General features: G+C 45.2%; 1 protein-coding gene across 3 annotated transcripts in view; it reads right to left on the reverse strand.

Moving 5' to 3' along the window:
- Nucleotides 1-5,587: 5,587 nt before the first annotated feature.
- GALNT16 (polypeptide N-acetylgalactosaminyltransferase 16) overlaps nt 5,588-27,272 on the reverse strand; it is a 75,477-nt gene continuing 53,792 nt past the window's right edge. For 2 of the 3 annotated variants that reach the window (XM_063159265.1, XM_063159264.1), the window contains exons 8-15: nt 26,691-26,775; nt 25,558-25,661; nt 21,971-22,097; nt 20,945-21,037; nt 18,783-18,866; nt 17,632-17,773; nt 16,271-16,387; nt 5,588-9,227 (exon numbers count right to left, since the gene is read on the reverse strand). In XM_063159265.1, the coding sequence (XP_063015335.1) occupies nt 9,090-9,227; nt 16,271-16,387; nt 17,632-17,773; nt 18,783-18,866; nt 20,945-21,037; nt 21,971-22,097; nt 25,558-25,661; nt 26,691-26,775 (890 nt within the window). In that variant the 3' untranslated portion in view covers nt 5,588-9,089. The remainder of the gene's footprint in view (nt 9,228-16,270; nt 16,388-17,631; nt 17,774-18,782; nt 18,867-20,944; nt 21,038-21,970; nt 22,098-25,557; nt 25,662-26,690; nt 26,776-27,272) is intronic. The other variant, XM_063159263.1, reaches the window with a different exon arrangement.

Consider the following 27,272-nt stretch of genomic DNA (forward strand, 5'->3'; position numbering starts at 1 on the left):
GCACACCAGATATGCACATTTCAGTCTTCACAATTCAGGATCCACTTCAACACCCACACAGAAGCACTCCAGTCTCAGCTGTGTTCAGTCAACCTGTGTGAATAAGTGCTAAGGAACTCCTAAACAAATTGTTCCTCCATTTTACTTGATTTGGGAAGCCTCCTCCAAACACAGCCATTGCAAATAAATAGAAAGACAAGGAGCCAAAGCTTTCTCTATTTCACCAAGCTGCATAGGCTTGTCTGGGGCTGGCAAGAAGGATTAGAAGACAAAATGTTGAATGTCTTATGATGAGGTATGGAAAATCTGAGGATGACCTGAACCAGAGGGAAAGTAATTATAATTTCCTAGTAGCAGCTGGGGTATTCAGAGGAAGGTTTTTCATTCCAGGCACTGTTCCAAAGCCTGTTTATGAGCTTGAAATTAAATAGTTGCTGAATAAAAATGCAAAGAAATTCCTGAAGTAATCTTGGACTCCAGGCCTTGCTCCAGAGACTGAAAGCCCTTCAACCACTAGGTTAGAACCACACATCCTTTATTCAAACCAAACTTTATTACCATGTGAAGTCCAAAGGAGAAGAGCTTTAACAGGCAGAGCTAAGAACAGCTCCACCTTGGGAAACCCCAGTTTCCCAAAGAGTCTGCTCCTGCTCTGAAACACTGCATTGGTACAAGGGTGGGGGTGATTCTGTTGCCTGATTGATAAATGACACAAATCTCGGATAAGTTTTGTGGGTGCTTTATTAAGGGCCCGGGGAGCTTGGGGGACTCACGTCCCTAAAACCCGAGCCCCCAAATTCACGTATGGGTGCTTCCCTCTTATACATGGGATTCAAAACAAAGTCTCCAAGGAACAGTTCCCCGTTCCCCTTGCCTAGTCACAGACCCCTTGTGATACATTCCTTGGTTCACAAACAAGATCATTAATCCTCTGCTTATCTTATTCTAAGAGCATTGTATGCTGCCTCCAGACAGGTTAGCATTCTTACTTTCCTGCACTAGTTTAATTATTTATTAAATCCCTAAGACTACCTGCTAGGTAACACACAAAACCCAACACACACTTTCAACGGCTACAAAACTACTTTTTAACAAACCAGTTCACACACAACTCACTATAATTAAATATTTTGCTAAATTTCATTTCTTTTCCAACAATTCCTGCCAGCCGTGTGAGGCACGGCAAGCAACGCCCTCCTATGGATTTCCATGGCAGCCCTGGGGATTCGCAGTTCAGCAGGTGCCACAGATGTCCCTGGGCAAAGGGGCTCCAGCTGTGCTGGCAGCTGCTGGTCCTGCCAAGGGCTCTGGGATGCTGCAGGTCCCCACCAGGGACCCAGCTGTGTACTGCTCTACCCTGGCAGAGAGAAGCTGCAGAGACAGGTAGAAGCCAGCTTTTGTACAGCCCTGCTGCTCCAGGCTGAGCTCATCTCTGATTTGGGTACCTGGCTTACACTGCTGCCAGGCTGGTGTAGGTCACTGGCACGATTATTTATTTTCAACAAGATCAACATGAAACTGGGAGGGGAAAATTGAATAGTTCTGAAGAAATACAGACCTCTCCCTCTCAGGACAGAGGATTCGTGCTCTAGAGCTTTCTCAGACTCTTCAGCATGAGCTCAGTACTTGCAGATATCTGACAAACTCCTGCAGTGAAAGTTTAGAGTAAACAGAGGTGATGTGTGACGCGTTAAATGTTGCTAATGAGCATCAGGTGTTTGCAGGGGAAAATGGCTTCTCGTCTTAGATATGGTAATTATTTTAAAGATCTATTTAGCATTTAGATTGCTTGGGGGGGAAAGAGCTTGGAAAAGTTGATTGCCTTGAAAAATGCTCCAGTACCAAGTGGGTCTCTTTGAACATTGCTCTCATCTTCTCAGAAGAAAAGCAGAGGAGACACTTCATCTTGGGGTAATTAAAGGGACTTACACATCATTGTCCTTGTAAACAGCGTTATAACCACGCAGCCTCCAGTTAAAGAACCGTTTAGGAGAGATAAAATTGAGAGATATTGAACAATCTGCACCGAAGCTCTGAGAGGAGCTGTGCAAGTACCAGCTTGAACTAATTCCACCCCAAGCACAAGACCCTCTGGTACGTTTTTAGACTTTGCCACACCTGTTGCATATTTAATTCCCCATTTTCATCAACAGGCTGCCACACCACATCATCAGCTCTCACACGCTGGGTGATTCAGCCTAAACAAACCTCGTACCTACTTCAGCACTTCCCTGCCCATTGCTTTTCTGCTTGCCACAGCACTGGGAACAACACTGCATCTCTTCAGTAGGGGTGAAATGCCAGCCATCACCTTCAAAACACACCAGCATTGACATGATTTCTGGTTTGCCCTCATTATATCTTGGGAGGACTGGGGAAAAAGGTGGTTTGGTGGGTAAAAAATTCACACAAACTTTGGTGAGCTATAAAATACGCCATCTCTTCAAATAAACTGTTCTCTGTACTTTGTCTGCAGGTGTCTCTCTTCTTCGAAACTGCTGTGGGCACTTCCAAACTACAGCTTTGCTTTGCTGCAGGGCCAGCTCTGGCACCCAGGTGCTGCAGGGAAGCCAGAACTGAATAACCACCAGGAGAGCCCGTGGCAGCCCCAAGGGGCAGTGACAAGAAACGCCAAGGCAGGAGGTGCAAAGGGACCCCCAGAGCTGGGATGGAGCCCGGGAATGCTCACAGCCTCTCTGGCAGGTAACAGCCACCATGCTCACAAGGAGCTCAGGCTGCTTGAGAAGGGCACACTGAAATCCACCCAACAGCTGGGACTGGGATGAGGAAAGGCAAAGCAGCCCTGCACTCTTGAACAAAAAATTCAGGGAGAAGAGCCATTGGGAAAAGAAAGCAGACAGACCTGGAAGTGCAGAGGGATTCATGGGTGGCCTTTTGGGTCAGTGAGCCCATTTTGTTCACATGATGCTGATGAATTTGTGCCTCCCCCAGGCACTGGCCAGCTCATCACACAGCACACTGCTGCTGTTACTGCCAAGCTCAGCTCTGCTGCAGGCAATGGTAAGCTGTACTAGTTTCCATGGAAATCAGAGAGAGAAGCTGGTTTCCACCAAAATCATATTCAAAGCACAGTTTGTCCCAAGTGGATTATTTTGTTATCTTTGCTCTCATTTTTTTTCCACCATGCAGTACAGATGAAACTGAATTTATTCTAACGACTCAGATTTGTAAAGCACAAGTTTCATCAATAAGTCAAGCAGAAGTTGCTATTTCCATTCAGATGGGATGTTTCAAAATAACAAATAACTGAACACTTACCAGTGTCATTTTCAGCACAGAAATATTACCTTGTTCTGGTTTTAATTACTGGTCAGTCCCGGTGAGATTTAAGCAGCATTTCTCAAACAGATCCAGATCAATCAAAAAACCAAAATGTTGTTCACTTCCCTCATGTCTCCAGGCTTCCCTTGCCCAGTGGCTCCTTTGCAACATGCTGCAGCAAAGGAACATTTTTTAACACAGCTCTAGACTAAATCACAGCTGTTTGCAAAACACCTTACACAAACAAAGCCCTAGAAATGGGGGTGGCTGCTACCTGGCACCCCATCTGGGAGAGTGATGGAAAGACAATGCCTGCTGTCCCCACATGGGCACAGAGTTCTCCACTGGAAGAGCAGAGCCAGAAGCCCAGCATGCTGCAAATACCCTATTTATTTTCATAGGGTACTGTACTGCTGATTTTTTGCTACTATAGCAGCAAAACAAACATATTGGAAACAAGTTTTGTTTCAAGTAGATCTAAAGATCTAATTTCAATATTCGCAGTTCTCCAGGGCTCCTCTGCTTCTGTTTGAAGTTCTCACAAGTCATGGTAAAGGAATGAATCTTAGGCCCCCTAAAAGAGAGGGATACAGGAGCTCTTCAGCCTCTGTCTGAACACTCACCAAGCAGTAGAGACCAAGAGAAAAAGGGAGTATGTTAAGATGCTTGCCTGAGGGAACAGCAGCAGTCAGGTCCAGATGCTTCTGAACTTAGAATGTACTTCTAAAATGCTGAAGAAGTCCAGCTGGAGGGCTAGAGAGATCCCCTTCCACACACCCTGCAGCCTAACAGCAGAGGGCCTTGAGACTTAAGAGACATTCCCATAAGGTCTCTGTATCAAGAAAATGCCTGTTAACAAACTGCAGAAAAAGATGGTCCTTTAGCACCTAGATTTGTCATTGAATGTAGCCTGGAGAATACTTCTATTTTTGAGAAAAAAGATCTGCCTTGTGAGTTTGCACATTAAGTATTTGAGTATTTTAAAAAACCCAACAAAACCAACCCAAAAAAACCAACAAATCCAAATAACACTTGATTTTCCTTTTCAGATAAATCATCTGTTGAATTTGACCCAGCTGTGGACATGGTGTTTCTAAGTTTTCAGCCTCCAGCAGAGAAATTGCTCCCCTATAATTCTTCCCACATGATGTCCTAGTCTCTTTTGGGGCACCTGTTTCTACTCCAAACTCTTCTGTACCTTATGTATGTGTCAGAGCAGCGCATGTCTGACCCTGTCCTCCTCAGAGGGTAACCCACGCCTCACCCATTTCTCCTTCCCTCCCAGCCCCCCCAGTCTGGCTCTTCAGAAGATCAAAACCCAATCATTTTCCTAGGCAGGACTAAAAAATTGTTCCCAGCCATCACTACAGCCTGGGAACCTCCTGGTGGTGATCACTCAGGGGGGGCATGGCAGGGCTCCAGGGACACAGCCCAAATATCTGCTCCTACAAAAGCAGCACTAAGAGAGAAAGCCCCAAATCTTCTCCTTTCTATTGAGTTCCCCCACCACTCAAACATCAGGCAGCATGGATAAGCAGTGGTTCCCCCACAGCAGCTGATTTCCAGCATACCTTCACCCTCCTTCCTTGGACAGATGCTCTGGCACAGCCACTTTCTGTACACTCAGACCCAGCTGATCCTAGTTTGAAAAAGCTTCTGCCAGGTGAACTGGCAGGCTGTTAAGCTCTGATTTTAAAGTCTCCAAATTGGCTGGCTAGACTTCCTTTTTTCTCTCTTTTTTTTCCCCCTCTCTCTTGTTTTTTCTTCTATCTCTCTTTTTCTTTTTGCCCTCTCTTTTTGTTTTAAATTATATGAGGTTAGAAAAGCTTACCAGCCTCCTTGGGGAGTCACAATATTTGAAGCCCAGCAATGCACATGCTAGGAGACATCTGTGGGTGGTGATGCCTCTTTGCCCTCAAGCCAGCAGCAAAAGAAATGTCTTTGTGGGGCTTATGTAAAAAATAGTCAGGCTGCTAGCTTAAGGAAAATATCAAGGAGGGGGTAACAGGAAGAATTAATTCCCCACAATTCCAGCTATTTCTTTCAGCTGAAAGTCAGCCCATTAATTGCCAGGAAGGATACCTGCCTCCCTACCCAGCTGAGAAGGACCATTCCAGTGCTTTTCAGCTGGCACAGCCCTGTATCCCAGCAGCATCTCTCCTGAGGCAGCCCACAAAGCCACGCAGGCAACTGCAGTCTGTGCACCTGGGAACAAACCCAGTGGGAGAAAGAGCAGGCACCAGGCAGGAAAGAACACACTTTTCCAGTAGAGGAAGCAAAGGGGAATAAGAACAGGCTGAAACACTTATTTCAAAATGGATTTTATTCCAGGCATTAAACAGATTCTGGCACATGCTTTTTTTGAAGAGAAAGGAAAACTAATCTGGATTCCACATAAGTTACATCTGGCAAAGTGCAACTTACAAATGAGTGGGAAAAATAAACCTTTTGAATCCAATTTCTGTACAACAGTAGATTCAGCTCCTCTTAAATAAACTCCCATTGGTTCACAGGACAGGAAATTACAGGGGATGCTCTGATACAGTAACAGCTTTCTTTAAGGGTATTACCAATGCAAATTCTCTGTCTTGACAGTCTAGGGGGCTGTTTAAAATAAACAGGAAAACAAGAATGAGCAGCTGCTTGGTCTGACTGTTACATATAGTCAGTTTTCTTGAAGAAATCCTAACAGACACCTGTTACAAAACATGGCACTGGATGGACCTTGGGGAAAAAATAGAGATAACACTGTTCTTCCTTCCCTTCAGTGCAAGGGAAGTGTAGAGTATGCTAATAATAAGTTTGAACAAGACTTTGTTTATTCCAAGAATAAGTTCAGTTTGCCCACACTTGACAGCAGCCTTTTGTAATGTACTTCCTTTTCAGCAACTGCTAAAACACGTTGGAACCCAACAGCTTCCAAAAGATGATGTGTGGGGAGGTCTGAGTTGAGCTAAAGCAATGCTTTAGCTGACAGAAGAGTGAGCAGTTGGGAGGTGACCTCAGGTGAACAAGTCCAAAACCAATTAGAATTAAAAAATGAAACTCCAAACTCCACAAGCAATTTGAGTTACTAACATTTAGCCTATGTCCACCTTTGCCCTTTCCTCCCCCAGGCCACAGCACCTGAAGAAGGAGTGTCCCATCCTCAGCAGCCCCAGCTTACAGCCCAGAAGGATGCCAGTTCACACTCTGCCAGGAGAGCAGCAGGAAAGAGGCACAAATAAACCAACAGAGCCAGTCCAGGTGTGTGTGCCCCAGGAGCAGTCAGCAACCTCCAGCACACACAGCCAAGGGCCAAACACACAGCCAAGGGCAGCAGCCACTGTGCTGGCCCAGAGCTTGGGGACTGGAAACAAGCAGAGCTTCTGTGGTCTGCAGCAGTCAGGAGCATTGTCTGTAGAGGAGCTGGGTCCTGGTCCCAGAGTGGTTATGAAGGAGGAACTGCAAGAAAGCTGCACACACACAGTGGGAGCAGGGAGCAAGGAGGCAGGACCTGGTAGAGGAGTGAACATGCTGTTAGCTGCAGCACAAAAGCTGCTGGAGAGTGAAATGGGGGGAGGTCAGATGGCCCACTTGGGCTGTGCTTTGATGAAAACATGTAATCCTTTCACACTTCATTGTATACAGAGCTTACAAACAGTACCTGCTCAGCGGCCCTTCATCTGTCTCTGTATCAATATTTTTCAAGTCAGGTAGGTAAAAACTTGACTGTTCCTATCTCCTACAGCATAATGATGCTATTCTGAAAGGACCATTTCCTGAAGATTCTTGTTAAAAATGCAGTAGCTAATAGGGTGGCATCTCTGCCCTCAACGGGTCTGTCTGGCCCGCTCTCATTCCATTCCTAGGCTATTTTCCTTCTTTCTCTGCCCTCTCCTAACCTCAGTGGTTCTGACCCAAAGCATCTCTATATAGGAAAGAGAAATCACTGCAGAGTCAGTGCCCTCATTTCCACAGAGAAGAGCAGCTGCACCATTCTGTAAGGATCAAAAGGAACTCCCTTGTGAGTTTTCACAGTGCAGGCAGGTCATTCTTCTGGCTAATCAGGGCTAAGATGGGGATCTGATATCAAAGTGAAGGGGGAGACGGGATAAGAGCTCCTGCCACATGATGATGATGGATTTAATTTTTTTTTAAACCAAGAACAAAAAAACATCGTCCAGTTTTCACACTAAGCACATGCAATATGCAAAGAACATTATCTGTTCTTTTGTCAAATGTTTGGGCTAATACCAAGCTAAGAGAAAGAATTAAAAACAGATACAAACATGATCAAAAGTAAACAGCTGTTCATGAACAACCTGTTTCTTCTACACAGATCAGAAAGGATCCAGGCAAGCAATTGCCTAATGAAGATGGTCCCACCATCTGGTTCCCCTGTCAGGTTCTTGGAAAGGAGGGTTGGTTTACAAAATCAGTCTCAAGAGGAAAATTTAACAGATCTAGTTAGGAGAAGGTAAAGTTGTGGGGACTTTATTTGAATAGGTGAGCATCCCTTGGCAGGTTTGAAAACCCACATGAAGCTAGAGCTGACTGGTAACTGGGAGCAGGATTTGGGATGCTAGCCAGAGACCACCAGTGCCTTTGGTATTTCCAGAACACAAAGGAGCCTCTCTCAGGGCAGCCCTACACTGTGGCAGCCTTTGTGCAGGGGGCAGTTTCAGCTTCACCAGCTAACCTCTCCCCAGGGTGCTCATCAGGAGGAGAGGGGGGTGTCAAAAGTGGAGCAGCCCCAAGCCTTTTGGGGTTTTGTCTATGTCCCTTTTGTCTTTCTCAAAGACAGAAGGAAAAGCAACTAGACAAGGGAGTGGGTGGTTTGTCACGCCAGGCTCTGTCCACAGGGCTGTGCAGAGCTGGAGAGACAAGCATGAGAAGTGTGGCCCTGCCCAGCCAGCAGCAAGAAGTCTGCTTGGCCCCTTCTGTCTCTCACAGTGGGGATCTGGGTGGGCTCCTGCCACAGCCTGAGCCATGTGCAGCACCTCTGTCTGTGTGTGCTGCCCAGCACCTTTGGGCAGTGGCTGGCAGCACCAGGAAGAGCAGCCAGAGAACAGCCCCGGCTCCCCTAACATCCCCAGGGGCTGGCACCTGTCTCTGACTGGCTCCAGCAGAACATGGTACCCTGAACCTGCAGGATTGGGCCACTCTTGGAGGCAGGGCTGGCCTTCCACACATAAAAAAGCTGGAAGGAAGACTTCAGCAGGGAATAGTCCCTGAAACAATCCCAGGTTAGGCTGGTAAAACAGTGTCCCTTTTCAATCTCTCTTGTCAGCACTGCCCAACATCAGCAGAGGAAGGAATGGGCCCACCAAAAAGAGGTGACAAACCTGCCCCCAGGATCTGCTAGCTCCTTCCCAGCCTCTCCACTGATCATGATGACTCTTCTGGACAGTCCTCACTGAGAGACATATAGGTGCATGACGTTAGAGCAAAAAGCCAGGGAAGCCAAAGAGCTACCAGTGTTTGTACAAGCATAGCCTAAGCTGCTGGACTGAAGGTTGTGGACTCTGGATGCAGAGAAAGGAAAGGATGGGGAGAGCTGCAAGTATTGGGCTGGGTCCTCCTCCATCTCCAGGCGCAGCTGTGCACAGGCATCAGCTACAAAGGAGAACTTAAGACAATAGATGGGAAGATTTTGACAACTGTCCTGATTCCTCTCACCCCCAGCTTCTTCTCTGAAAAGCTCAAAACCATCAAGTGCTCAGCTGAAGTGGTGACATTTAGGGTCAGACATACAAAACCATTCCTGCCTCCCTCTGCTCCCAAAGTCTCATGCACAAAGAAACAAGGAGATCTCTGTGCTACCATCATGTTGCTTGCAGCAGCTCCCACTGTTGGCCAGGTACACCTGCTTGGCAGGGGCTGGTCACCACTCTTCCAGTCTGGTTTTCCAGGCAGAGACCGCTGACAAAGTGTTGAATGAAACTGCCTTTCATCTTCCACTTCTGTGAGAAGACAGAAAAAACAGGATGTTACTTCCATTCCCCTACAGAACCGTGACTTCAAGTTGAGGGTAATCCCAAGTCAATTCCAACAGCTGGGGAAAATGAAAATCTGGGCACAGGGCAGCATCTCTAAATCACTGGGCTCCTGTACTAACAATAGCTGCAGTTAGGTAGGGTCAGGGTTTAGCTGAGTCACAGGGCTGGATGCTCAGAAGCATCTAGAAAGCAACCAACAGTAGTGGTCATAGCACCAAGCTTGGGCTGAATTCAAGAGGCAGCTGGACAATGCTCCCAGGCACATGATGTGACTGTTGGGGTGTCCTGTGATGGGCCAGGAACTGAACTCAGTGATCCAGATGGGTCTCTTCAAACCCAGTGTATTCTATGATTGTATGATGCTTTCAACACAAAAATCAGCAAGCAATGGCATTTTTAAAGCACATTATAGTCACAATTTCTGGGTCATTCTCTGTCCTGGACACCAAGATACCCACCAAAACTTGAAACCCTCCTATGGTTGCTTCCCATTCCAGGAAAAGCAAAGCACTGACATGCCTCCCAACAGTGAAAGCAACCTGTCCATGTAAAGCAAGAATCACACTTCCTAATGTTTGACTGGATCTCTCTCTTATCCATTCTTCCCGCATCTGTTCTTTCATCAAATTCAAAAGGTCCCATATACAACCCTTTCCTGAAGGTCCACTTTGGTTGTTCTACTGACCAGGAAACAAAAACAAGTCCTAACCTTGAATTTAAAATTCTGCTGGGAAAGGGCTGTACCTTCTATTCCTGCTGGAAAAAAACCCCCAAACCTGGGAACACTGTGAATGATAATGAAAAGTAGAAGTGAGCCTGTGGATTTGGGATCTCCCAGATGAGGCAGTATAATTCATCTCCAGTGGGGCACAGCTGAGCTCAACAGGTTGAGAAGACTGAGGGGTCCAGGCTCCAGGGATTTTCCCTTTATTCTTTTCAGTCACACAGATGGCCCAGCTAGAATTGTGGTCTGGGTGCTCAGTCAGTAAAGAGCTCAGGAATATTATGAGGATGTTTTGGCTAACTCATGAGACTGATGAAGAAAAAGAAACAGTTTGACAATACTGATGGACTTCAAGAATATTGCAGAAAAGATATGCAATGGAATTTTAGAATTCCCTGCAATATCTGGACAATGTCAAAACCTACAAACATTTTAATTCTTGGGTAGCATAGCAAAAGGACTGCCACATCCTGTGTGGTTTCAGATATTCAGTTATGTTCACATATTGCTGGCAGCTGTTATGTGTCTTGGAGGGCAGGGCAGTTGCAAAGCCCAGATTACTCTGTTGCTCCTGTATCACGTATTTCATCGAGTCTAAACACCAGAGGCAGCATCAATTTGCAGTATTGTCAGCCCTGTCTGACAGGACAACACTAAAGGAGAGCTGTTTGTGCAGCAGGAAGAAGCTGATTTTAACGGAGAAGGGGGCAGAGGAATGCAGTGATGATGGACAGGAAGATACAATGCAGTCTTTGCACTACAATGCCCTCACCAGCTGCTGCAACTCACTGCCTACACAGGTCCCAGAGCCATCTGGCTCCCATCTGGCAGGAGCCTCCCTATGAAGCGCTGAGGAAGAGTTACTATCAGGCAGCAGCAGCTGTAATGATGGAGTGCAAAGGAGGGGGTGTCTCCATCAGCAAGCTGTGCTCTGTGCCTGGCTGGTGCCATTGCTGCACAACAGCCTCCCCAGCAGTGTCCCCCAGTGCCACAGACACCCCACTCAAGAGCCTCTTGACCTTCTCCAAAGCACACCTGCTTCCCTGCCCTCCACTTTCCCACCACCTCTGTATTTGTGAATCCTCACTCTCCATGTTCCACTGTGCATGTGTGAGAGGAAGCTGCCAGCTGCCTCTCCCACACACCCCACAGCTCACCAAAGACCCCGCTGCAAAAGAATACGCTGAGATTTGAGATGGAGGACAAGGCCAATGAGCAAGAGGCGCTGGTTTTCTTCTTTCTTAGCACCACTGGAGGCTTGCTCAAGTTACTCCTTCAGAGGAGAGCCCTGCTCCTGTGGCAGCCATCCCTGCAGAGCAGGTACCCACTGTGACAGGGAGAGTCTGCAGCAACAGGCCCAGCAGGACAGCAGCAAACACTCCCCAGAGCACATCTACTGCTGCTAACAAAATCAGTCAGCTTCTCAGTGAGCCACACCACTGGAAAGCCCACCCCAGATCCTTTTGTTCAAAGTAAAGTGGGGTGGGATGGGGAAGGGAAGGAGGAGAGATGGCGAGAGTCGAAGGTGAGGCTCATCTGGGCTGTGGGGAGGTGCCATGTATGCAGCTGTTATAAAGCACACCCACAGTAAAAGCCAAAGTAGGGCTCCACATCTCAAATACACGGGTTACCTTCAGAATGACAAATTTTACCTATTCTGATCAGATACTCTGCTTTTCTGCCCTTCATGAGATACCAGAGCAACTCCCCTGACTTCACCTGAAGCTTTCACGAGGCCTGACTGCAGACCACAGGACTACCAAAGACAGCCCAGCATCCTCCCCTGCAGGGACACAGGATATCCCAGAGCTCCCAGGAGGGTGGGCAGTGGCAATGGATGAGAACAGGAGCCAGGACACTCATCTCCCACCGTCAGCCACCTCAGAAAGGAGCCATTTAGTCTAAACCAGTTACCCGGTGACAGAGTTATGGAGGGGTCCCATAGGTACAAGCCCCTTCTGGGAGGGCCCAGCTTTCTCACAGACTACAAGGGAAGCTTAGACTGGTAAGTTTTAAATGACAGCAGTAATGACCACCTTTAGCAAAAAAAAAACAAAAAAAAAACCCAAAAAAGCAGAGTAGACACCTCCTGCATACAGGGAGTAGTCTCTTCTCCTACACCCAGACATTATGACTGGACTGTACGTGGAAGGAAAGCTTTTGGAAGATACAGGCATTGCACAATCTGAGAAATTTTGGCTTGAAAATCTTCTGTGGTCTCCCTTTCTTGTACAATGGAGATAGTACAGTTTACTGGTCAGAGTAGGTTTGGAGTGAAGATGGAGGAAGAAAAAAAAAGAAACCATTTTTTCTTTGAAATATTGTGTTTTGATCCTCTTCCCCAGTGTCAGCTCAAAATTCCCCTGAGTTTTTTTTGCGTATCTCTCTCTCCATCTTTTTAATCTATCATTTCAAATTGGTTTTAGGTGGCTGGATAGAAGCATTCCACATGCAATAAGAGAAAAGTCAGAAATAGCCAGTCGTCTTCTATTCAATATACACAAGAGCTGAAATTGTTTATACTAGTCTAATTTTTCAGGGTAATCAAAAGTTTTCTTTTAACCCCCAGTAATCCAGGTAGTGCAGGGTTTCTCTCAAAATCCTAACTGTGAAACAATGGAATTGACCAAGTTCAGGAGGCACAGCTGAGAAAGGCAAATTTTGTTCATGAGGACTGAGATGCTTCAAACAGAAATGTATGGAGAGCTGATAACTGGACTAGCCAAGGATGCTGTAAGTTGTAATTGAGTGTATTTGCAGAGCCATGGGCAGCCTGAAGCTGGTCTTGAACACTAAATTTTAAATACACAAGCAGAGACAGAAGATGGAAAAGTTCACATCAGCATCCAGCAAGTACTGTCTTCCTTTGAGCACTTAAATTTGTAAAACTAAATCACAACTAAGAGAAACTCTTGTCTCCTGAAAACTACTTTCAAGGCATGGCACATTGCCTATATTGTTTTACCTGCTTATTGTCATGAAGGTGCTGAGTCAGACAGGCTTCCTCTGCTTTTCTTTTTGGATACTCTATATAAAGTTGCATTCATCTTCAGGCAATATTCACTGAGAAGTAAAGTGGGAAAAATTTCCCAATGGCATACAAAGCGACACAGGATTTCAAATAGTGTTTGTCTCACAAGAACACTTAGTGTCCTCATTTTCAGGCTGAGGTCACATTCCTTCACAACATTTTAATGAAATATAGCTGTTTAATAGGATTTCTCAGCCATTTCTTGTTCTGTTGGGAAATATTGTGTCAATGTTTCTCATTTTCATTCTCTTGTTTTAGGGTCTGACTCTCACTTTGCCTTCTATTTGTCCTCGCTATAACACAAATTAAAACACCACTCCTACTGTCAGTCAGAGCCAAAAACAAAGCTGAAGGCAATAATTTATTGTGCACTCAACTAAAAATGCTATTCTCCAAATAACATTATGGATAACATCCATCTGCTTTGAAACCTAGTTCTGATTATGCAGAATAGCTTTTGGCTGGTCTTCTGCCAGCTGTTGCTGTTGAATGATCAACAGGATCATGTTGCCAAATACATTTCATTTCTGGTTTCTTTCAACCCAAGGGAGTCTGAGAGCACCAAAAATTATCTGAAGTGTGACTATTGTCTCATATCCTCCTGCTTAAAAAATTCTAGACTTATTTTGAGATAATAGTCTAAACACAAATTACAATACTCCAAAGCCTCCGCTAGAGTATTACCTATATGTCAAATGGACTGGTTTGGGCACTCAAAATTAACAAAAAATTATCTTTGGGACATGCTTAATGCAGAACAGCTGTGTAGCATGGGCACAGCTTCAGCATGTTTGAAAGCAGAAACCAACTTTAGAAGTTCTGTGATGCTGTCATAACGATCTAACCAATCTACTCCTGGGACACTAAAAACCAAAGCTACCACATATACCATCTTTTGTCAGAAATTTTGCTTTTTCATGACTCAGACACAGACATGAAATCTACATCCAGAAAAATCCAAACATCTTTCACCACAGATCTCTGATGACAGTGACAGGAAAGATGCTCAAAGCCGGACTTCCATTACTTAGGATGCTGCATGTGTGATGTGTGTGATGTGCAAGGTGCCCACGCTCACCCTCCTCCACTCAGACCACATCACACACTCAGGGCTCTTACTTGGCATTTCCAGCTCTGCAAAGGAGCTCAGCTGCCCTCCCTCCACCCTCCATTCAGCTCCTCTGACTTTCTGAGAAGCCCACTTGAACTGAGAAGTGGGTACACTCATGCACAGTTTGGAAGCACTGCTCTCCCCCAGCACTTGCCCTTGGGGCTGTGAGTATCCATGGGGAGACAAGGCAAGCTGTAGGGCAGCTGAGGGAATTTGCTCCTTCCAGCTTTGCTCTTTCTTGGAAATCAACCTCTCAAATATCAGGAGGAGAGAGAAAGGAATAGTTTACAAAATGACTGACTTCTAGCTAATTAAAATCCAATGTCAGTGTTAACAACAATTACTGTTTGTTTATGAAAGAAAAGAACCATAACAAGATTCCCTAGGAACACAACAAACTTGAGCATTGCAAGTAAAATTGGCTTTATAAGCAGAAATTTGAAATGGGAGTTTGGGACTACAAAAACGACCCAAATGTTTAAGAACATTTAAACTCAAATTACATTAAAAATTCAAATGCACCTCTCCCACTTCACTCCACCTTATCCATTCAGCTGCAAGGCAGTTAGAATGGCAGCTGTAATTCAAATCAGTCTCTAATTATTTGAAATGCTTAAACAAAATCCTTGCTTAGAGTCAGTTGGTTAAATCATCTGCTAGGTTGAGTCCTTGGTGTAAGTGCAGTTTGCTCACATAAGGTAATGGAAAACAACAGCTCACACTCTTAAGTGTGTGTATGTCTTTATAATGAGCCTGTAAATAATCAACACATCAAGACTCAATAAATTCTATTCCAGCAGCAGAATAAGCCTGCTTGTGTTACTGTGAATTAATCTCTCTTCTGGCTTCTGATGCAGCCTGTCTCCACCCTCCTTGAGGGACCCTTGTCCTTCCATGACAGAGGAAGCAGGGAAAGACAGCTGATTTTGGCAGCTGCTGAAGTCCTCTCTGCTGCCAGGGAAGAAAATACTGTGAAGCACATAAGGAGAAACTAAGTGACCTAATTACACAGCAATGGGATGAGTGATTGCCAACAAGAAAAAGGAGCAGGCAAGCACAGCCCACCTGGGATACCCTTGCAGATTAATCCAAACTCAGAGTTTTCCCAGTGTATTCATGGTGACAACTCTTCAAGGCATTTCTGCATTAACCAACCCTCCACAGGTCTTCCATAAATGGGCAGGACTGAATTTCAGTGCTTTCTTTCAGGAAAAACTAATTTCAAGGATTCATATAGTATTAGAAAGTACTGAAAAAATAAAATGCTGATGAGAACTTGTCAAAGCTGAGCTGTCTTCTACATTTGGGCTATCACAACAACAGACATGTCAGAAAGCCGAGTCAGCACAGCCTTAGATGACAGAAAACTTGTTCTCTCTTGCTGTAGAGGGAAGCATGGGGACTAGGAATGAAACAAGTCCAATCTGCTGTCTGCCAGGGTTGTGTTGCTCCCTTTTGTGCTTTGCCCAGTTCTGATAAAAAGACACATCACATCTCTGCTGAGGGCACCCCAGCCATTGCAGAGGCCATCCCTTAGCTAGTGTTGAAGGCAAAAGGACTGATTTGTCCTGACAGATCAGGGATGCACATCTTGGAAACAGCATAAGTCAAAGAGCTGCATTTTGTTAGGAACATTGCTGCTGTGTATTTTTCCTCTAGGGAGCAGCTCAGGTGGAACATGCAGTGCTTTATGTCAGACAGTATCTCTTAAATGAGTTACATGCACTCAGTTTTAAAGGTCTGCTCACATGTCCAAAGACAGCACAAAGAATACAGGTATCTCACTTCAAATTAAATAAACAAATGATAGCACATACCACCCTTCCCTTAGGTATCCCAAAGCAGTTGCCACACCTACCTCTCTTTGGTGCTATGCTTCATCCAGGCACCAATCTGGCTGCACATAAACTCACCCAAGAAGCAAAGCTGGGGTGCTGCTGAGCTGGAGCCAGCCCTGCTGCCAAGGGCCCAGGCAGAGCAGCCACCCACACGCTGCACCTCCTGCTTGCTCACACACTCTGTCATGCATCCAAGCTTACCAAACACACCAGAGAGGGAGATGCAGAAGATGGGAAGGACTTTAATGTGCTTTGGTAGTGCTGGGTTTGCCCCTGCTGAGAGAAAGGTGCACAGTTACCCACCTGTCTGCCATCTTTTTGACTGCAAGCTTCCAGTGTGACTTGAGAGCCAGTAGAGAAGGAGGCAATGGAAAGACACTTGTCCTGCTGTCTAATTAAAGGGTCACTGAATATCCACTCCTTTGGAATAAGAAAAAGGAAGGTTCCATTAGGATCCCAACAGTGGGAGGGAGATCTTTTTCTATCAGATACTTTAAAAACCTCCATCTTTTGTTCTCTTCCTACAAAAGGCTCCCTGGGAAGCACCTACAACAGCAGATGTCACTTGATCAGAAGTTGATGCTCAGGCTTGGTGCATCATCACCTGCAAAGTCTGCAGCTGGCTCCCCTCACTATCTGAGGTGTCTAACCCATGATCCCATGCAACTCTCTGCTCTGCAGCTCTACAGATGCAGGCCTACAAAGCAAGGAGCCCTGACATACATGATGTGCAACTGCTTCTGCATGTTTTACACACCAGATATGTTCTCTAACAGGTATCTGAGACCTATAAATTGTTAAGCAAAGCAAAACACATGCAAGCATATCCATATATCGCCAGCATGCATAAGGGACATGTTGATTAATGTTTTCCTTCCTCTGACTAGAAGAATACCTGATCCAATCAAATGTTACTACTATACTTTCCCCAAGGAAGAGATACAAAATGCAGTAGGTTTCAAAGATTTCAGATGGTAATGACACAGACCAATGAGTCAGGTTAAATGGCACACTGAATGCTGGCTGCAAACTAGTTTCCAATTGTTAACAGATGTGCATATGTGATAACAGATGCGAGTATGTATTTTCTGGCATAAAATACCCTACTGTGACCCTTAACTTTCTCCAGCTGCTTCCAGTCACCAACAGAGAGTCTGAGTGCAGATCTTCAGCTTGTATATACCATCACAGCTCCACTGCAGTTAGGAGAACTGCACCACATTACTGCCACTGGGGTCAGCTATTTAAACTCTATTTGTGCTTTATACTGGAACACAGCTGCAATACAGCACAATTCAAGTCATCTGCAACTACAACTGAGCTGGCAGAGCAAGGAATGTTTCTAATCCCAAAAAATCTCATACCCACATGCCAGGGTAGTAGCCACACACAGCCCCAAAATGATTCTCAATGAGTCTGTCACTCCCTGAGCATCTGAGCACCTGTTGTCCCTGAGAGATGAAAACCTTCACATTCTATGCCTGACTGCTGAGTCTGTTGAGCCAACAGAGCTCTGAGAGATGGGCTTCTTTTTCTGCTTACTACTGAAATGATTACAGGGTCAAATTCCTCCTTCCTTCACCTCCATATCAACCCACCAAGACCAGAGATGCCTCTTCATTCAGGTAATTAAAAGGGAAGGAGCAAACTGAAGCCTGCCTTACCTGAGAGACAGGTGGATTGTTCACGGACCCTTTACAGTTTCCCATGCCAGCCAACACAGTCCCTGTGGTATCCTGTGCCTGAGACTCCAGACAGTTTCTTCCTTGTCTAATTATTCCTGGAATCAACTCTTTTTCAGGAATCCTTGAAATAAAATGACAGTTGCATAGTACTTCATACTAGAAATCACCAAATTACTTCCACATTCATAAGGGCTTAATTGGCCCCTGACTGAACACAGTTCCCTATATTTGACAGAAAATGAACAATATCATGCTGTCCACTGGAAATATCTGGAGGAGGCAAAAATCAAGGGAGAACTTGGTCAGAGGACTAGTACTTTTGTTTCAGAAGGCATACCAAGCTCTTTAGGGGTACCCTAAGCAGTTTCATGTTATGATTCTGAAATTCTGAAAGAGGCTGTTTCCAGCAAAAAGCCATATCCACACTGATTTGCTCTGCTTCTTCCTCCCCCCTTTTCAGTCTTCTCCCCAGCTAACACATATTCTTGCCTCATTGGTAGGAATGCAGGAAAGATCTGTCAAGGCCAGACTGCAGCTGGATGTTTCAGCCTCCACTCACAGCCACAGACTGAGGTGTAAAGCTGTGCTGCCCTTCCTGAGCTATACACGTGTGCTGGTTTGCCAACAACACAGCTCTACCCAGGCTGCCTCCCAGCTGGGCAAGGGCACAACACTTCTGTGTCCTGACCCAGGGCAGGGGAAGCCACAGGAAGAGCTGGTTCTGGCATTCCTTAGAGCCTTCTCTGAACCACCCAAACCTCTGCACTAAGGCTGTCCAGCTCTACATGGCTCAGCTCCCTCCAGACAGAGAATCCACTGGGCAGAGACCAAGTCAAAACTGGGAGGGATGTAGTGGACTGGCTCTTGTCTCCACCCTACATTCTGAAACCGCCACCGTTGCACATTTCCAAGGGACAGCTGTGTGGGGCAGAACAGAAGGCAGACCTTTCGCAGAGCTGGGACAATACAAGCCAGGAAAACACAGGAGTTTTCTCACAAAAAAGAAGAACAGAGAAAACCTTTTCCAAGCCTAAGTCTCTCTTTTGCCCACTGCTGTCAAGGCTCATGTTTCCATTGTGACCCACTTCCCAAATCCCTCAGAGATTTCTACAAGCAAAGAACTGACTCACTTGAGCTCAGGGTAGACGTTCTCCAGATACCACTGGAAGGATTTACAGTTCAGTTTGTGTCGCAACTCCACTCGGTCTGCAACGCTGGAAATACAGGCAGTTTGCTGAGCATAAGGCAGTGAACAGGAGGGAGGGGAACAATGAACACTGGCCAGGAGGTTTGAGGGAAATTACATTACTTTTTGCCATTACTCATTCTCCCACATAACTGTTGCTGGGTTCAGAGCACTGGCAGTGACCTGAGGTGAAGATGAGGAGAGAGGCAAGTGGCAGGGAATAGAAATGGAAAGCAAACACCTTCAGAGAGCTGTTCTTGAACTTCCTTTGGCTCAGGGCAATGGCAGGGCCCAGGTCCTACCTCGTTAAATAATACATTGCAGTAAAACTGCTGTAAGATCAGGCAAGTGTTTGTGCCTCTGGGTGCCCCTGTAGAGGCAAACCATGAAACCTGCACAACAATCAGCTGCTGAAAAGGCCCAGAAAGTGTTTGTGCTCAGGTACATTCAGATGATTCATCCGTGTGTGCTAAAACATGTCTCTAGCTCATGGCAGCAGGCCTAAGCTGAGGTTGGAGAACTGAGACCTGAAGAACTTATTTATTTGTTCTTAAGCAGTTTGGGGAGAGGGTGGGAGTAAAAAGGGACATTAACTCAACACCTCAGTAGCTGTCTGCTGGGGCAGTCCTGCTGATTTGTCTGGCTTTAGCTGGCTGAAGAAGAGGATTTCCCTCCAGCAGTCCTACTGAGCAGTGAAACCAGAAACTCTTGTCTTTAAGCTCTAACACTACATTTGTGTGTTGGGAAGGAATTTCAGTGATATCCGTGTACCTCTCCATCCTCAGCCCACAGAGGCCACTGTACATATACATGAGGTCACATACCTCAGGGGAACGTTCTGAGATTTTATATCCACACTGGAATTGAGGGGAAGGAGGGTCCATTTTAGGGCAAATTGTCAGTGATGGTGTCAAAGGTATTTGCACACTAAAATCTAAACTTAATGCAGGTTCACAGAGCTGTTACTACAGGAAATTACCTGAAGTCTTATGCTCTGCTCCAGCTTTTATTCAGCCAATGCTGCCAGTAAAGTCACTAGGAAGTCTGTGCAAACAAGAACTGCAGATTTTGCCACTAAAACACATGAGCAATAGATCCACACACAATATGCAATAGTCTGTTTCCTTCACAAGCAGCAGGGTTACTTGCTATGTGGTCCCAGTCCAGCTGCTGCAGTCAGCTCAAGGACTGATAAATTAGGTAGGCAACGCTATTTTTATGAAGATATGTAATGCATCATGATTATAAAGCAAAGTGCACAGGAATAAAAGTGACCTGGTTGTCATAAATAAGTAGGAGATGCATCATTATCCTGTGCAAACACATTTGAGATACAACTACATTTGCCAAGTCCCTACACTGATACAACAATAGCCTTTTGTTCACTGGCAGATAAAACCCACAGAAATGCAGCACTCCTGGGATTTTTACATTTATTTGGGAGTCATTGGGAGTTTGAGAGCACAGACAGCAAGCTCTCCTCTCATCCTAGGTTTGGTGTCCATCACTGATTTCTGGGTCACAGAGAACTGTTAAGCTGATAACAATGAATCCCATGTGGCCTGAAAACAGCTTTAGCAAAGGTGCTGTAGGAAGCACAATTCTGCAGATTGTGTTTCTAGATCTTACCATCAGCCATGCTCTCTCCTGCTCTACAAACCAGCCAAACTGCCCTCCATCCATCAGGAAAGTGGGGAGTGCACCAAGTGCAACATGCCCCATGTGCCAGCCAGCCATGCTTGCCCTGGGAATCTCCATCTGCACAGGAACTTAAGCTCAAGATACAGCTCACATTTCTACAACAGCTGGATGCTGTGATAGAAAAATATTCCTGTCTAGCCACTTCAAATGTCTGGTCTTTTAATTTCATTACAGATCCCTTTGGTCTTCTGCTAACAAATGATTTATGCAGTGTTACTGAGGAAAAAATTAAGTGAATTAGTAGCAAACCTTGTTAGCCAGACACTCAAGCTACAACCTCCTTGGCAAGGCAGGCATTCAGAGCACCTCTCTTTCTCACACTTAGCCCCAGAGAAGACCTAAAAAGTACTTCTTGCTACCAAGGGGTTTACCAGAGCCCTCGTACCAAGGTGTGGGGCAGCTTACCTTCCAAAGGCCTTGCCGATGGCCGAGGGCCGGGCCTCGTAGTAGTACTGCTTGTACTCATCCATCCACACCTCCGCCGTGCGCTTGGTGTTCCTGCACCAAGGGGGAACAGATGCTGTGCTGAGGGAAGCTCTGCTGCAGAACCTGCCCTCCCCGCCCTCCCAGGAGCAGGCCCTGCGTGGGCAGACCCCCTATACCTCAGCAGGCAGTGGGGGACAGTCCCAAACACAAAACCAAGTAGGCAGAATGGGTGGGTAGAGATTGATTGTGTTAAGTCTACGAAGCCATGCAAGAACACTTCAGAAATTAAACATTTATTAGCCATAGTTTACCATTACTTTTTTGCATGTACTTCCTCTGCAGAGACACCAGGCCTGATTGTCACCAACACACTCATTTACAGTATCTCTTTACCCAGATTAGAATAACATTTTGGGATACTGTTTGGAAAGCAGCTCTGTCTAACCTCTAACCTCCTGTCCAAATCAGGCTAGCTTCATATTGGGTCATGTTGTTCAGGGTCTTGACTGGTTGAGTTTTGAGATGCCCAATGATGGAGATTTCACCATCTCCCTGGGGCCCTGAAGCAGCACTTGACCACTTTCATTGTCAAGCCCTTTATCTCAACTCCCTTCTCTTCCCAGCTGTGCTGCAGTAGAAGCTGTCCTCAGGGTGTATCTTAGAGCATGTACAGCTCAGAGACAACAGAGATGTCCAAGGGCTGCTGATACCTCCACACATGTCACAGGGCAGCATCTGTGAATGGCCAGGGTGTCTCTCTGCCATACTGCTCCCCATGCCCCTCACCAGAGACTGCGAAGGAATGAGAAACACTAATACCAACAGCAGAAAAGGGAACAGGTTTTGTTCACAGAAAACAGCAACTCATCCTTCCCTTGGGAACAGATGCTCAGCCACAAGCTGTTCTCCATTACCAGGGAAAAGCACACCAGAGAATTCAGACTTATTTAGACATGTCCAAGACAAAGGTGGCCTGGCTGCTCCCAGGAAGTACCCAACACCTACTTGATGTAAGTCAGCGCGTTGCCCTCAGGGAAGTCATAGGGATGGCGCTTCCTGAACACGTGTCCCACTCGACTGCAGGGAACAATCTCCAAGCTGCCACCACACATCCACACTCGGAAAGAGAGCTCTGGAAGAGACCCCAAGAGTCATACAGCTGCAACAGTCCTGAGAAGGGCACTTTTCTTGCCCTTCTGCTCTAGGTGTATTGCCTGCATCAGTAAAATCAGGGAAAGCACTGCCATGGTGGGAGCAGAGAAACTGTCCTCCCTTTGTTAAAATGGAGGCAACTATTGCAGCTCAGGGACTTCCAAACCTTCTCCAGTCCTGCTCCTCTGTGGTCTCATTTCAGCGAGACACCTTTGCATTTGACCAGGTCTTCAAGGCTGCTCAGGATGGCATCTGGCAACAGACTGAGACTAATCCTACACACAGCCCCTGTTTCAGACTTTGTTACTGTCATCCCTGCACACAGATAGAATTAGAAAGGAAGACCTTACTGTGTAAAGCAAATCATGTGAGGAAGAAAGGGAGTTTAGAAGATCAGGGAAAAGAACAGAACAAGAGGGTACAGGGAGTCAATGTCTAGAGCTAAGTCCTCTCCCTCACACCTGTATGTTATCCCTGCAATAGCTCCTTCTTCTCATTTTGGTTGGCTCTATTACTAATGAACTAGAGCAACTGACTGTGTTGTAGTTGCCTCTGCTGGGGGAACTGCTCAGAGCAGATACCAGTCTCATACAGCATGACTATGAAAATACAGAGAGAATCCTGCTACTTGAAGAAATCCACCCTATCCTGAAACTAGATTCAACATTTTGCTAAAAGATTAGAAGAGCATGGAGCTTTGAATGTGCAGGCACTTATTTGCATCACAGAAGGTATGTGACCTTGCTCAAGCTTTTGGGTCTGTCCTCACTGTTTTAATCACTGCCACACCACTGGGGTTTTCCACTTTCAATTCATGTGGTGATGAAAAGAGAAGGAAGAAGGAAAATGAAAATTAGCTGGGTGGTTTGGTTGTCTTTACCAAGGGGCTTCATATTGTATAGACTGATTACTTCAAAAACTTGACTCAGCGGGGATCCCCCTCCAGTAATGCCCGATTTATGCAGCTCTGATGCTTAGAAATGAAAAAGAAATTATGTATCCAGATCTAATGGATGTTTGAAACTATGCATACACACTAACATCCTCCCAACCTTCATCATTCTCCATAGCTTTCCTCCCTCCCTACTGAGAGGTAGTTCAAACAGTGAGTTGCAGGGTGAGGGGAGATGGTGCATCTAATGCAGCTTCTCAGTAAAAGACCTCATTTGGTTAGAATGCATTTTGTAGCTCTTGCACTTCTCTGACTCTTATCCAGAGGTAATTATTTTCAGATTCTTTTTAACAGGGAGTTCCAGATTTGAAGAGAGGAAGGGTTTTAGGAATGAACAAATAAAAAAAACCACCCAAGACATTAAGTTTCTGTGTGGTGATGTGTCCAGCTGACATCTGCTCTCCTGGAATGAGCTTCTGACTCACTCTGGCCTACAACAAAACCAGAACTCTCAGTCTGGTATGTGTAACTTGAAAGTGATGTCCATTTCCAAAGAGGATTTCTCACACCATCTTCGACAGAACCACTCCCTCATCTACAAATGAGGACGTAAGTCAAACAGTCCCTTCCCACCCAAAATTGTAGTATTTAGTATAAATAATGTTTCAGAACATTATCAATATTTTTCCTTGATCAGAAAACCCAGTTTTCAATTAAGTACGGTAAACTGTTTTTTAAGAGGTCAAATTAACCATTCTGAATTCTTCAAGGAAAATTAATAGATTTTGTTGTCAAATCCAGGTTGGTTTCTATCCCTCTGCTTTCAGCAGCAACAAACTTGATGGAGGTTGAGGGAAAAGGGACAGAAGACATTGAATTCACAGAAAAACCTCCTAACAAGGCAAAACTGGCAAGCTGAGTCACATATAGCCTGGCCCAGCCACTGCCAGGCTTTACAAGAGCTAGTTCAAGGAGAATGAAGCAAATTCTGTGGAGTGATTCTGTGGTTTTGATCAGCTCTATATAGAAGAATGGCTGTGAGCATGCAAATAATTTACTGCTGCTTATGGCAGAGAGCACTACTTAGCATTACGCTACTGACATATGGACCAAACTACAACACTGGACTCCCAGGTGGGCAGAAGAATATTAAGAAATATTCCTTCTCCATCTTTGGGGTTTACAGCTTCTACACAGTCCCAGCTCAGAGGCTGGCAGCATGGCCAAGTGGCTGGCTTTGCAGTTGGAGCAGGGCTAGTGATGGCAAGGAGCTGAGCTTGACTCTGCTCCTGAGGGATATAAGGGAGGGATCTTCATGCCTGGGTTAAGGCTTCCTGTGACTTCTGCCACAGTGCTCAGCTGATGCTACCAGGACTGCTGAGATTCTTATGCAAGCACCATTTCATATCTCTTTTTAATATAATGAATACCATAAAACTGAATCAAGATTTGGGAAAGCAGAACACTCATTATTAGGCTTTTTTTTTTTTTTAAAGGTGGTACCGTGAGAGTGTATTATCAGCTCAAGATATTATTTAATGGTTTTAGAAAGCATCTCAGAAAGAGGCAGCTCTCCCAGCTGTGTTCAGAGAAATAAAGGTTTCCTCTTCCTGACTATTTCATTTTTTCTAATTGGTTCTCCAGGTGCTAGGAAACACCATACAAATCCTTCTTTGAGAGGTTTTATTTACATATCTGTGACATTTATGGAACGTATACAAACAGATTTTTTTATTTTTTGCAGTGTCAGCTACAGAGAAATCTACTGAAGTTGGTTACAAAAAGCAAGGCTTTTTTCTTCTCAGCTCCATCTGCACCATTTCCAAATTAATGCCCTAAATACTTGAGGTATCCATGAACATCTCTTTAACACTCATCTTGCTTTTGTCATTAACACCTGGTGACATTGCAGCATCCCTTCACACGGGGCCAAGAGAGATGCCTGGCGTATCTGTGCCACTATTAAGTGCAAGGAGATGGGTTTAAGCACCACACTCCAAAACAGCATGTGAGTGGACAGACTACACTGAATTCCTCAGATGTTTGTGATGCCCTAGTCTGCTTCTAAATGTTTTCATTCTGAGTCTATTTGTAACCAAACTCCACTTACAAAGAGGCTTGTTAAATTAGGAAAAATATCTCTCTGAGCTGAGAGAGCAATTCAGATTTATCTGCAAGAGAGAAACAGGTATAAGAAGAGGCTGCAGGAGTGGCAACACAGAACGTCATGAGAAGAACTGGAGGAATAGTCTCCAAAAACAAGCAACAATTTAAACATGAGGAGGCTCCTCTTTCTTTCTTGTACTGTGGAAGCCCCTGTATAATAGCACACATGCCTTTAGGAGAGTGTAGCCCTGACCACACACACTTTATGCTGACAGTGATTCAGATCTGACCCCCTTGGGGATTACCTGACCATGTCCCTAACCTTACACTGACATGCTGATCAGATCTCTCACAAAAAAAAAAAAAAAGCTCTGGTAAGCAATGAAGACTGGGAAGCAGTTCTGCATTAGTGTGTCATTTCCTTGAAACATCCTAAACTTACCAAAATTTTCTCCTCCCCAGATGTCCATTTGAGTATCATATTTTCCCAGGTGGTTAAACCAGGACTTGTCAATCACAAAGATGCCTCCTGCTATGACAGGGGTTCTGGAGGAGAAAGCAGAAATCCAGAAAAAATAATCATGCATATATGTAGCACCACAAACCTAATTTTAAAGGGCAGACAATTTGTCCTGGCACCACTAATCATACCTCATTTAAAAGAGAAAAACTGCAGAGCTGAAATGTGAGCCTGCTGCAGGTTTCTGAGATACCTCTCACTAGATCATCCTCATGGCTTTGTTACTTGGTCTTGCAAGCACTACAAGAGTAATGCTGTGTACTTTGCATTTATACAAATATGCACAGTGTGAAGGAATGATGGGCACTGTTTGATGACTGTGCTCACCAATTAGACGTGGTGTGACAGGCTGCTGCATGTACTGCTCTGCTGTTAGCAAGCTGGTTGCCTCTGGAGTGTAAAACAGAGGCTCACAAATTACACAGCAGAATTAAATGATACTTTTAAATTACAAACAGGGAGCTGTCTGCCTATAAAGACAAGCACCATAACTCTTCATATCAGGATTTGCTACATTCTACATGTCTCAGAGCCATGAACCCTGCAGTGAGGCTGGCAACAACCGCTCCAGCCAACAGAACCTCTTTTGTCTGTGCACATGCAGATTTAGTAGTGGGAGTAATTCTATGCCCACATTACTAGGTAAGACTCAGCTTTCTGATCTGCTTTACCCATGTAGGATGACTGTTTATCTGCTTCATTCTTTAAGTTTTCATCTGAAAGATGGAGGCAATTAAAACACCCAAAACGATTTCTGAGGCATTCAGACTGTTGAGTTAGGGAGAACACAAGAACAAAGAAGAGGTGGCTTGTAGAGGTGGTGTGCATGACAGTAAATAATCACTCTTCTTACAAAATTCAGAGAGCAGTACTCTCACACTTAGGGTATAGACCTCAATGTATTCAGAAAATAACAGGAAGAGTTTGTCATCATCAACATCACCAACACTATGGCATTTTGTCCTCAGCAAGGCAGTCCCTGTACTCTCCTTGCCACACTGGTGAAGGCTTAGTAAAGGTATTTGGAGAAGTGTACCCCACGTGTCAGAGTGTACCTTATAGACTGAGTTGGGTCCGTTCTGGACATCTTCTGCTCTATAGGAATCTGTTCCCACTTAAAGTGAAGGCTCCAGTCAAACCCTGAAAAGGAAAAAGACAAGCCAAATTGGTTTTCTTATTGTAAAAACAGTACTAATAGCTTTCAGTGATAGCCTGCACTGTTATATCACAGGCTGTCCCTATGTTCCTTCCCTGACCTCCCTCACAGTCTTCCCAAAATGGGAATAGCCTATCCTAATGTAGATCTCTCCAGCTTCTGTCTTGGCACCATCATTCCTTAGCACTATAGATCTCTCCTCAACTTCACTCCACACCTTCAGGAGAGTGTTGTCAGGCTGAGATGCAATTCTATTCTAGCCAGTTTGTTTTACCAACGACCAACCCTGTCTGCCAGAGTTATGAGGCTTTAATAAAGGACTTTGTAGGATGTGATATATTCTGGGAACAAATGCCTGCAGATCACTGTACCCACCATGTCTTTCAAGACTACCGTGTACTTACAGATGGCCTACGGTGGATAGTACAGCACAGCACAGTCACTAACTTCATACCATTGTTAAGGGTAGCCAAAGAACAGC

The sequence above is a fragment of the Melospiza melodia genome, chromosome 6 (assembly GCF_035770615.1).
Source record: "Melospiza melodia melodia isolate bMelMel2 chromosome 6, bMelMel2.pri, whole genome shotgun sequence".
Lineage (NCBI taxonomy): Eukaryota > Metazoa > Chordata > Aves > Passeriformes > Passerellidae > Melospiza > Melospiza melodia.